This window comes from Nuphar pumila, chromosome 7 (assembly GCF_984573655.1).
Source record: "Nuphar pumila chromosome 7, dmNupPumi1.hap1.1, whole genome shotgun sequence".
NCBI classification, from domain to species: Eukaryota; Viridiplantae; Streptophyta; class Magnoliopsida; order Nymphaeales; family Nymphaeaceae; genus Nuphar; species Nuphar pumila.
In genome coordinates, this window is record NC_143255.1 from 29,045,137 (window position 1) to 29,058,430 (window position 13,294).

Here is a 13,294-nt window from a genome sequence, read left to right on the forward strand (position 1 = left end):
AATAAAAATACACAGTTTTTTCATGATAAATAGCTGTTTAAAACGTAAATATCGCGTTTAAATCACAGTATTTATGTTTTTTCATAAATCTCATGATATTTTGAAAATCTAGCAAGAAAATGCCTTTTATACATGATTTTTTCATGATAAATAGCCATTTAAAACGTAAATATCGTGTTTAAATCAGTATTTATGTGTTTTTCATAAATCTCATGATATTTTGAAAATCTCGCGAGAAATTGCCGTTTTAAACTTTCAAGCAATTTCTTGCGACATTATGGCAAGATTTTCATAAATCTCGCTATATTTGTCACTATGACCGGATTCTCGATGAGGGTTTTCCTTCGTCTTAAAAAAGGACCCTTTTAAATGGCAATTAAACCATCACCTTTTTTTCCAGCGATGTTTCAATATATCGCCGATATTTATCACACTTTACCCCAACTCCTAGCGACCTGATCTCCTTTGGACCGAATCCCACCAAATCCGATAGACCCGAGATCCGGATATGAAATCAAGAGCACGGGTCGGAAGTCCGAACCGAGAAAGACAACTGGGCGTCAGTTTTTCGTATTTTCTATAAACAAACGGAAGAGCTTCAACGGCAACACGGGAGGAGAAAGGCCTCGCCACCTCCCCATCGCGGCCGGAGCACCGTCCGATCCCTCTGCGAGTTGCTGCCGTCCGTCGATCTCCATCTTCCCGGTGAGCTTCCCTCTCTCCCTTCCCTCTCTTCTGTTGCGTGTCTAGGCCGCATTTGCGATTTCTACAAGAAAAACTCGGTCGGATTGATCGTTTCCGGCGTTTTTGGGGGTTTTCTGGTCCCATTTGAGGAGTTTTCTTGACGGATTATAGATTTTTCTCCGACGCAGATCGAACGAATGGATTCGATGTCGAGGGTCAGCGGCACCCTCGCCGAACTCGATGGTCAGATCACCGATATCTTCCGGGCATTATCGTAAGCATTCCGAATTGTATATATTTTGTTTGTATTTAAATTGATATTCTTATTGAATATTTTTGTTTTTCATGTTTTCTTACGGAAATTTGCCCGTTTTTTCGTTCAATTGTATGAGGATTTCATGTGCATGAGGTTATTTACGTATCCACGATCTTTTTTTTTTTTTTTGGGGGGGGGGGTGGTTGGCGCACAAAATGATGATTTTTGAGGATTTGCAGTGTTTAACTTGAAGCTGGTTCGATAATGTTGAGTTCGTCGTGGACAATGTATGAATTTTCTTGTACTTTTTTTGTATTGCATTCGATTGAATTTTCTTCGGTCATATTTTATTTTACCTGGCTACAGAGGGAGAACGAAAATGGTAAAATGCAATTCCCCCACTTCTGGAGTTATTATTTGTGGTTTTAAACCATTTTTTGACAAAACATATGTGAAATTGCATTTATTGTTTCTCCCATCTGCTTCTTCTTCGGGAACGTGGTGTTTTGAGTATTGACCTGAAAAAAACAGTTTTTGACTGATTTATAGTTTGGATGATTTTAAGGTCGTGGGGAGTATGCAAATCTATTGTTTATTCAGTGCAATGGTGATTGGGTACTTGTTTAATTCAGAAAGATAGCGCTTTTTTTGAGATTTATTGAGCATAGGCATGTAAAATTTTGTGCGCCCATGTTTCTCGTCAATGACAATTGGTAAATAAACATTGATTTCGGTTGAACAATATTGCATTTCCATTCTCATGTTCTTTCTTTCCTTTCAAACTTCAATTATAATTTTCTGACATAACAATTCCCAGAGCTAAATCATAAAGATTGATGAATGGTGTTTGTTTATCTTCACGTATAGAGTGTTGAAATAACTAATGCATATATTTTGGGTAGCTAATTTTCAATTCTGAAGATTTTTCTTTTGTTAAATGATTTTCATATTTCTTTTAGTTGTTTGTTAATGTATGCACCACCTTCTTTTGCAGCAATGGGTTTCAGAAATTGGATAAGATCAAAGATGCAAATAGGCAAAGCAGACAATTAGAAGAACTTACAGGGAAGATGCGTGAGTGTAAGAAGTATGCTCCCTTCATTTTGGCTATGTCAATAAACTTAGCACTATGTTTTGCTTTACCTAGTATTGTATCACTTTGTGATGTTCAATTGCTGATTTTCAAGTACAAGAAAGGCACGTCTACCCACATGGTACCCTTTTTTTCTTTTAGCATGAAATATGATTAAGTTGCTCTTGAATGACATGCAACCTTTACAGATCTTCCAGGTTTTTAAGTGCCTCTGTTTTCCAGGGTTGTCTCACCATTAGTTTTTGGGTCTTTCATATTGCTAAATGCTGGAGGTGATTAAGAAAGTACTTGAATACATTGCTTAATGTTGTGACTGATCTCATTAATTTTTTTCCAGAATTATTAAGGAGTTTGATCAACAAATTAAGGAAGAGGAGGGTAGTTATGATTTTGAAACGAACAAGATGCTCAGTGAGAAAAAACAGTCAATGGTGATAGTCTACTTCTTAATTCTAACAAAGCATGATGTATTTTCTGCAAACTTGGTTCTCTAACTTTCCAATGTCAAGCTGATTTGTATGTGCACTTTTTTGCAGATTAAAGAATTGAATTCTTATGTTGCGCTGCGCAAGAAGTATGCAATCTATTACCTTTCTGCTTTCCTCATGCTGCTAATTTTCTCTGATGAGTTTCTTAATCAAATCTATTAACATTTATGAAGCATCTGATTGTCCATATCATAATTACCAATCTTTGTAGCTTTATGTCTTTTATTGAATTAAATGGGAATCTTATAATTTGCTTCTAATGAGTTGTTGCACAAGAATTAATTTATCATAAGGTCTTTCTCTTTAATAACAAAAATAAACTAAAAATTGTAAGAAAATGTGTGCTTTCCCATGAACTCATGGAAACTGTCCATCGGCTTTGCAGGTTTGGTATTTTTCCTTGTGATCTGAATTGGATAAGTGATTTCTAAATTCTGACTAGTATTATCTTATTGAAATGTCTAACAAAATATTTATTATCTTGACATTTTCAAATTGAGTCTCCAGAATATTGCTTCTGAATGCTTCAGGATTCCTGACCAGCAATGAATTCTAGTGTTGTTTTACAAGTCTGACTCTTGTTCTTAAGAGTATCTGTACTTTCATGGAATTAAAATTTTGGATGCTGTGGTCAAAACTACTGTAGGACAAACTGTAATTGTTATTGGCAACCTTTGAAAGCAAACCTTTCATTGGAAAACTATTGCTCACTGAAACAGCAGATAGACACCACTAGTTTTATTTGTATTGCTAAATTGGCAATGACATCCATGTAGTTACGGTACTGTTTTAGCTATTATAACAGAATAGGTAGCTGTTCTTTTCTGGTGGTATCCATGCTTATATATTCTGCTGGATTTAGGATAATTGATACTATTATTTTCTTGTTAGTATTTCTTCTTGCACATCAGTGTGATGCTTTCAATCTAAGCCACTAAAATTACTGATTCATGTGGTACTTGTGATCAATGAATAGATACTCAAGTTCCCTTGAGAACAAGCGAGTTGACCTGTTTGATGGACCTGCTGAAGGGTCTGCTGAGGATAATGTTATACTAGCTTCATGTGAGCATCTTTCCTTTCATGTGACTCTCTCTCTCTCTCTCTCTCTCTCTCTCTCTCTCCAGCAATGTTGTATTTATCGGGCCTTGAATCATTTTGAAAATGATTCAGGTGAATTGGTCGATTCGGATTTGGAGCTGAATCAAATTGAATTGGCCAACTTTCAACCAGAAAATGACACGTGTCACAAAAAAATATTAAAATAATAATTTAACCATTTTTTGAATGCTTTAGAAAAAAGCCAAATCAGCTTTGTACCATATTGGTTTCTGGCCAATACAATACAAATTGGCCGATTCACATCGATACTGACAACATTGCTCCCCTGCCCCCGCCACACGGGTGTTGAGTCTAAGCAGTTTGTTATTGAAGGGGAGTCTTGAAAACAAGGTGCATTCTTGGCACAGTAGTGTCAATTGAGGTGAAGTTTCTAATTATGCACCTAGAAAAAATAACAAGAAGACGTTTATGTTCTGTATAAATGCAATATCACTGCATGAGAGGAATATAAAACTGTCCATCTATGTGCTATAGATCGAAGTGTAGGTAGATGGAATTTTTTTGGCAATTTTATTTCTAGTAGGTGTGATGAGAATAGATGAATGGATGAATGATTATTCTTTTCTTAGTGTTTCTTAATCAAAATGCAGCACATTCCAAATAGTGGCCCATGCTTAAGTGATTGAATGAAATCTGTGAATGAGTCAGTCTATGTTAAGTGATTCATTATGCAAAAATCAGTCAATTTCATTTTATTGTAGTAAGTTTTCGTACATGAACCCACAACTGGGAGGGATCTTAAATGCAGTTATTTGATATTCTTCATATCTGTTCTAAGACCTAAAAAGCCACCTCGATTACCAGGTAATAGAAGGAAGTAACATGGTATTCGGCTTTGCACTCCTTCTGTCTCCAAATTGAAATATTTGAGTCGTAAGCATATTCTAAAGCAATGAGCCAGGGTTCTGATATGGTATCAGCCATTTCCACAGTCTCCACCAAGGGCTGCCATTTAGGGAAGTTGAGGATACCTGCAAGAAGTGTGCATCAAACATTCACTAATCAACAGTTACAAGTAGAAAAACAGAATGACGCAGAGATTAATGAGAACAAAAATTTATCAGACAGAACATATGCATGCCTTTGTGAAAGAAGATAAATGAAACAAAACCAAGATCAATGAAGCATTATTCGTAATCGATATGTTAGTTCGATGGAAATTTATAGTTTACATGGAATTAGAAAAAGGTGCTTTTGTAATATTGATTCTGGAAACTGACTAGTCATTCCGTGATATCATTGCTTCAAAATTATGTTAATTGACTCATTTGTCACCCTCTGTTTTGTTATGTGACCATCTAGCATGTGTTGTATGGCAACCTAATGAGTTTTTAGCTGAAGGGATGGTACTCTTTTGGGTTCATGCTGAAGTATAACTCTTGGATGTTGCAGCTCTGACTAATCAGCAGTTGATGGAGAGAGGAAACAGAATGATGGATGAAACTGATCAAGCCATAGAGCGGTCAAAACAGGTTAGATTCCTTTACAAAATGAAACATGTTATCTGTACTTTCTCTGAAGTAATTTCCAGCCACTTGTTTTACCTCTTCAATCCTTGAGGGGCAAATCTTGAAGTTTTTCCCAGAAGAATAACTTGTTGAATTATTTTTCTATTCTTGGCTAAATCAATACAACCATTGTGAGAATCATAACTTGCTAAACGTATTGAAGTCTGCAAGATTGATGGATCTCAGGCTACTGTTGTCCTAAGAGAAGGAAAAACAATACTAATTTATTCTCAGTGTCAGAAGGGAGATGAAACATCAATTAAATTAAAGAAAATATCCTGCCAGTAAAATAATCTTGTGCAGTTAATATCTTTATGGTATTGAGACGTGATCAGGGACGTCTCTTGGATCTGGATCCACTCAGATTTAATGTGGACCAAATCTGACCCAATCCATATGCTGTCACGATTCTCATGTGTGGTGATGTTCTTTAATTAGTTTTTCTGTATTCTGTTATTACCCTTGCCTGTTATGTAAGATCTGTATTTAATATGGGGCCAAATTGTAATTTATTGTCATTGATTGATATATAATAGCAAGTATACCACTCGTTCCTGTTAATATATATATATATATATATATATATATATATATATATATATATATATATATATATATATATATACTATTTCTTTGTTACCTTTTGTAATGCCCATTAGGGGCAATTTAGTTTTTTTCTATTTATGTAAATAGACACGTCCACTAGGGACATTTTTACCTTTTTTATTTTATTTTATTTCCTTTTATTTTATTTTTTCATTTGTAAAGAGATCAAGCAACTGTCAGTTAGAGCCAAACCATAAGTTGACAATCTAAACTGACATAAAACAAGGTGCACACAATTCACCCCAACAATATCTCTGAATAAAAAATAACAAGGCCAAGAGAAATAATGCATCATATAAAATTCTGTGATGGACACAACAAATGCCATAAAAAGATAATAAATACTCACAGAAATCATTTTCCAACAAGTGAGTTCAAATATAAGAAACGATTTGAAAAAACAAAGTTTCAAATCAAATTCAATAATGGTAGATGGAAAACTTGGACTAAATATAGTGCAATCATATGCACATGCAATCATAAGCATCATTAATATAAGCAAGCTATATAGAGAGATAGCTCAATCTAGATTGCAAGTCCACTCTGAGACACTCAATGCCATTAAAGAGGGACCAAAACATATATAGAGATTCTCAAAGAACCATATAAAAAGCCAAGTGCATACATAAGTACAACTAATCATGGATTCTCACAAAGAGATCAAAATAACTCATGTATTAATCTAAATAACTTAAAGCCATATATCTTATATAAAATACATGCATAGGAACAAATTTAAGCATATATGCAAGTGATAGATTTAAGGCACTAAGGGCACAATAAAAAAATTTATATTTTATAAATAACAAGTATGCAATGAATCAAGAGTTTTTAATCAAGAATACACATGTCCACCAAAGATCTAAGTGGACAAACATGTCCATTAATAATGGACAAATACTAAAGTGAGCCATGAGAGAAACACATATAACTCTCATAAAAACACAAAAAATTTTGTCATGATTCTCAACTTAATATTTTATTAAAAACTAAGTATGCAACGCAATATTTAAATCACATGCAAAGCATGTAAAATAATGCCATGAGACTAATAACATAATCATAAGTACCACAAAAATAATCAACAATATAAACACCCAATATCATAACTATTGTCTCATAAAAGACTCATAAAAGACATTTATTAAAGTGAATGACTTCCTATAAGAAATTATGCTCAATACCTTATACACGAATAAACAAGCTTATTCATCATGTAAGGCAATCATAAGTGCATAAGGATCAAATATCAATAAAAAGTATTTTATAAGCTAGTTCATAATTTTTAACACTTCATATGCTACTTTTAATACACCAAGACTAAAGAGAATTATTAAACACAAGTTCAAGAAAAATTTCATAAAATTATATTTGTGAAATACACACATCATTATTTTGAAATATCTCAAATTATTTAAAAATATATAACAATTTATAAACAAACAAACAAAACAAAACCAAGTTCAACAATACGAACATGATTTGACATTTATAATCATGACTTATTCAAATAAAGCATCTAAATGCCAACAATACATGCTTAAGCATACACGATTGTATACATATATATCAAATAAAGAAAGTTTTGAAAAATTAAGATTCAAACATGATTTCAAAGCATACATATATCTAATTTCTCAAAAATAAACAAATAAGTCTTATAGGATATTTAATAAAAAACAACTCCAATGATGATTAAAAAAACCATTTAAAGAGATTTTTTTTTTGTTTTAATAATAATAACAAATATATATATATATACATATATATATATATACTTAACAATAAAGAAAATAAGTGTTTTCGCATGCATAATGCATGGAATAAATAACACAAAAAATACTTAAAGATATGAGATACATACCGTGTCTATATTTTCCTTGAATCCAAGCCACACAACGATCATAAATCCTTCACGAAGCATGAACTCGAACCAAAGAATCCCAAGACCTAAAAGAGGCAAAATGCCAAGAAGAATTTCTTGGCTCTGATACCATGTAATGAAATAGCAAACAATACAAAAACAATGCTACTAAGAGCTTTACAAGATTACGATCACAAAAGTGCATAGGCACAAACCAATATCATTAAAGGCTTACAAGATCGCAATCACAATATGCACAAGCACAAGTCCACTATAGGACAAAACAATAGCCAACAAAGGGCAATAACACAAGCATTAAGTGCATATAAAACATTAAGAAACTAAATAGAAAAACACAAAATGTAAAGAATATTCATCTTTGTTGAGCATAAATGCTTAAGAGAAGCATTAACAATTAAGGGGGAACAAAGTCCTTTTATATACATATTGCAAGGGAGAGAGAGACCAAACCGTTAGAGAGCCTCCAACGACTCTATGGTCAAAAGACTATAGAGCCCTTGCTTAAAAGGGCAAATTACAAAAAAGAAAATAAATAAAAAAGAGAAAAATTGTTCCTAATAAACAGTCCCTATTACATGAGTAAAATAACGAAAATACCCCTAGAAGATATTTACCTATTCCATTATTATAAATAATATATATACATATATATGAATATATATATATATATATATTCAATGTGAAATAAATATATATGTATAACAATACATATATACATATATATATATATATACACACACATCTTAACAGTGACATCTATTAAAAAATAACCTATATATCAACTAGATGTGAAAAATGCACTTTTCAATAGAGAATTAAATAAAGAGGTTTATATAGATCCTCTGTCAGGATTTATTATCGAAAAGAGAAAGACTCTTAGGCTTAGAAAGACCCTGTATGACCTTAAACAGGCTCCAAAAGCATGATATGATAGATTTAGTAATGTTGTGCCACATTTGGGATTTCATTCTTGTTATTACTGACACTGCTATTTTTTTGTCAAAAGTACGTGTATCGATATTGTTATTCTTCTACTATATGTAGATGACATGATAATAACAGGGAATGACAAATAATGAGTTAATGATATTAAATTTATTTAAAAAAAAATGATGTCTGAATTGGGTTTCTTAAGATATTTTTTAGGCATTGAAGTTGCTTACTCTCTCGGAGAGTATATCCTTTCCCAAATGAAGCTTGCTGCCGATATTTGTGTTAAATCTGAAATCTCATATGATAAGAAAGTGGAGAATCATGACGTAGTCAATGCCAAGCTAAGACTTGAAGATGAGACTCTTCTCGAAGATTCTACACCTTATAGACAACTAATTAGGTCACTCACTTATCTATCAACATACTAGACATAGCTTATGCCATTCATTCTGCTAATCAGTTTTAGCATGCTCCAACCACCATTCACATGAGTGTTGTATTGAGGATTGTCAAATATATATAGAACACCATAACTAAAGGGATTTTCTTATTCTCATCTTCATCTTTAGTTTTACTTCCTATACTGATACAGATTGGGGAGAAAATCTCAATGATAGAATTTTAACTACTGTTTTTTTAGGAGATTCATTGATTGCTTAGAGATATAAAAAACAACAGAAGGTATCACTTTCATCAACTAAAGCTAAATATAAAGCTATGGCTATGACAATCATGGAGCTCGTATGGTTATGGAATCTTCTATGAGATATGCCTTCGAAGATGTGTTGCGATTAATAAAAGTATAATTTACATTACCAACAACCGTACCTTCTATGAGCACACTAAACACATTGAGATGAACTGTCATTATGTTTGTGATGAATTCTTAAAAGAAACTATTGAGTTATCGTATGCCACATCAAAATATCAGCTTGCAATTTTTTTTATTAAAGCTCTTGCTACCCCCTCGTTTCTTCTTTCTTCTCAACAAACTTATGGTGATCACATCGTAAGTTTGAGAGGGGATGTTAAAATAGGTTATATATATACATTTTTTATCCTGTAATTTGTACTTCCCCTTAAGGGCATTTTGGTCTTTTGCTGCATGTAATAGTTAATGTTCACTATGAACAATTTTTTATTATTTATTTATTTTTTTGTCTTTGTTGTAATAGAGTATGGGCTCTATGGTCAAAAGACCATAGAGTCGTTGGGAACTACCCAACGGCCATATTTATGACAGTTGGGAGCTCCCAACTACTTTATTGGGAGCTCCCCAATAGAGCCCAATGCTCTCTAAAGTGTATAAATAGGGCTGGATCCCTCTCTTGTATTCAATGTTTCTCTTAAGCATTTTACGTCTAACAAAAACAATATTTTTTATATTGTGTTATTTTTTTTGTTTCTTGAAGTCTTGTATTTGCACTTTGTGCTTGTGTACTGCCTTAGTGCTCTTGTATTGTCCTTTATTGAACTTGTGTTAGTGTTTGTGCACTTGGTATTTATTTTCCGCATACTTTATTATGTAGGTATGCTTCACTATCTTACTTTTACCAGGCCTGATATTGTGTATGTTGTGAATCAAGTCTCTCAATTCATGCATGAGCCGAAAGTTAGTCACATGAAATTAACAAAGAGAATATTGAGGTACTTGAAGGGTACAACATGAGATGGATTGGTGTTTAAAAGGAGATCGTAGGGAGAGGACATATTAATGTTGATGGAATTTTCTGATGCGGAGAGATCCAGATGAGAAGAGGTCTATTTCAGGCTATTGTGTATATATTAAAAGAAACTTAGTGACGTGGAGTAGCTGGAATCAAAGAGCAGTTGTCAGGTCAAGCATTGAAGCTGAATAAAGGGCCATGGCAACAACTACTTCGGAACTGACTTGGATAAGGTTTCTTTTGACTGAGTTGAGAGAAAATGTGCTAAGTTCAATATTGTTTTGTGATAATTAAAGTGCTATCAGGATATCACTAAATCTCATTCAGCAAGACAGGGAATTATATAACGTATTTGTTCATGAAAAGCTTGACTGTACACTATTGAAACGTGATCATGACATCTCTTGGATTTGGATCTACTCAGATTTAATGTGGATCAGATCTGACCCAATCCATATGCTGTCATGATTCTCACATGTGTTGATGTTCTTTTATTAGTTTTTTGTATTTCATTATTACCCCTGCCAGTTGTGTAAGATCTGTATTTAATATGGGGTCAATGTCGTAATTTTTTGTCACTGATTGATATATAATAGCAAGTATACCACACGTTCTCACATTGGGAAATGTGAATTCAGAACCTGTCTATTCCTCTTTCTCTTCTCTGCAACAACTCTGAAACCACAGCAAAATACCAAAGTCTATTATATGGTTCTTCTGGAACTCAGTTTTACTCGGGTTGATACCCTGGTGCAAACCAGTTGTCCATGTCTTGAAATATTGTTCTGGCTAAGATGGTTTAGATTAGTAAGTTCCAAGTTGAGCACATTGGCGGCTCTCTTTAGAATTTTTATATAGTCATGTCTGAGCTTATAGTGGACAAATTGTCATGGTTTTATTGCTCATATCCACTTTGCTGGTCTAATCCATTCATTTTCTGTTTATGGGAAATAGGTTGTTGAACAGACGATCAATGTTGGAGCAGAGACAGCAGCTTCACTCAAGGCACAGGTCTGTGATCTTATATGACTGAAAAATCTGCTTCCCATTTCAGTTTTGCATTTATCGTGTCATGATGAAAACTGTGTTCTTTGATGATTATTTTCAGACAGAACAAATGAGTAGAATTGTCAATGAACTAGACTCGATTCATTTCTCAATCAAGAAGGCTTCTCAACTCGTCAAGGAAATGGGTAGGCAGGTTTGTATTCTTAACTGAACATGCTTTTTCACTTTTTCCTTTTGCTTTGTGGGACTTGACTCTGGACTTGGTTTGTCATGGAGTCACACATAGCCCTGAATCTTCCAGACACTCAGCCACCTTGTCTTTGCTTGGGGACTTGGCCTAATTTCATTTAAGGCAGCTAGAGGCTGAATCAACTTGGCATTTAGCCTTGGCTTACCTTTAAACATGATTCTATCTGATAATGTTCAATTGTTCATCTATTCATATACTTTACACTTTTCTTGTAGGTTGCCACGGACCGGTGTATAATGGCCATGCTTTTTATCATTGTTTGTGGTGTGATCGCCATCATCATTGTAAAGGTTGGAGAATATTCTACTACCCGCTTTGTTTTCTTCTAGGCAAAAAAGGCCTGTCCACTCGTTCCTTTTGCTATCTATGACAGATATCACATTACCCTTGTCTCTTACAATAACTAACATGCTGGCCTATCAACATAATAGGGCGGACATGGAAAGTTTTTCAATAACAATCTTGGGTTCCTAGCTGACCTATGAACATAATAGGGCAGACATGGAAAGTTGTTTGATGACAGTCTTGGGTTGCTAGCTGACCTATCAATATAATAGGTCAGGCAAGGAAAGTTGTTTGATAACAGTCGGGTTGGTGCTTATTTCTTTTGAAAAAGAAACTCTTGGTTTGGTTCATTCAACTGGTTGAAATGACTGAACAACCCCCAAAATGGTGACATTTTCTAAAATATATATAGTTCATAAGGTTAAACATGCCACTTTCACTTTTCATACTAAAATTAAGTACTCTTATTTTTTTAAAAATGTGTTTCTTTTTTTAAACCCCTCTAAAAATAAAAGACTTAATCTGCACTTAAAAGCAACTATATATTTTTAAAATGTCATTGCTTTTCAGTGTGTTTTGGTCATTTATAGATAGATAGATAAATATGTGTGTGTGTGTGCTTTTGTCATGCCAACATAGGCCTCTTGGTGCTTGGCAACCTATGATCATTATCTGGATGATGATAGTCTATGCTACTTGCCTTATCAACCTAGGAATTGGAGGGCCTAATTGGTTCAAGGGCAGTTAGCAATCTAATCGGGCCTCAAATGGCTTGGATAGTCATGGAATGTATTTTATAATCAGAATAATTTGTTAAACACGTTGACATGTCATACTAGTAATCTCAAATTGGTTTTATTGATAAAATTATGCTGATGCCATTTGAGTTGTTGATAGTTTTATTTTGTACAAAATTTCAATTTTCTGAAATCAATTGTTTGCTGTTTGATGACCAGATTGTGAATCCACACAACAAAGACATTCGAGATATTCCAGGATTAGCACCTCCAGCAGCTAGACGGAAACTTCTTTGGGATGTCTATTGATTGGAGCATGGCATTTTGATTCTCATATTCTTTGTTCTCATCATTATTTTTCATTTCATATTCTTTCTTCCCATTGTTGTTGTTGCATCTGTGGCTGTAGCTGCAGCAGCAGCTGCTATTGTTGTCTGGGCTGTGGCTGAAGTTAACATCAGGTTGGATTGGCGGTCTCTGTAACCTTTGTTGTCTGTCTATTGTCCTTTAACTATTATATCATTTGTAATATTTTCTCATGTTTGGACCAGTGGCTATGGCAGGTGTATTATCATATTGGATGTGGGGAAAGAATGATTTATTGTGTACAAATATTGATTCAGAATGTACTATATATTGTTCTTGTTTCTTATGTTGAATGGCCTGTAACCATTTTTAGATGGCAAAGCCGCTTAGTAGAAAGATCTATTTACACCCATGTTTTGTGAAAAAAAGAATTTGATATTTCACTGGAAATGTATATGGGCATGAG

General features: G+C 33.8%; 1 protein-coding gene across 1 annotated transcript; it reads left to right on the plus strand.

The window, feature by feature from the left end:
* Positions 1-617: 617 nt before the first annotated feature.
* On the plus strand, positions 618-13,154 carry LOC149831684 (putative plant SNARE 11). Its single transcript, XM_090014067.1, has 11 exons — positions 618-705; positions 873-958; positions 1,935-2,027; positions 2,371-2,464; positions 2,570-2,607; positions 3,498-3,586; positions 5,036-5,115; positions 11,197-11,253; positions 11,351-11,443; positions 11,716-11,790; positions 12,742-13,154. Exons 2-11 carry the CDS (start codon positions 882-884, stop codon positions 12,829-12,831), a joined length of 786 nt encoding a protein of 261 aa, XP_089870193.1. The 5' UTR covers positions 618-705; positions 873-881; the 3' UTR covers positions 12,832-13,154.
* Positions 13,155-13,294: the final 140 nt, after the last annotated feature.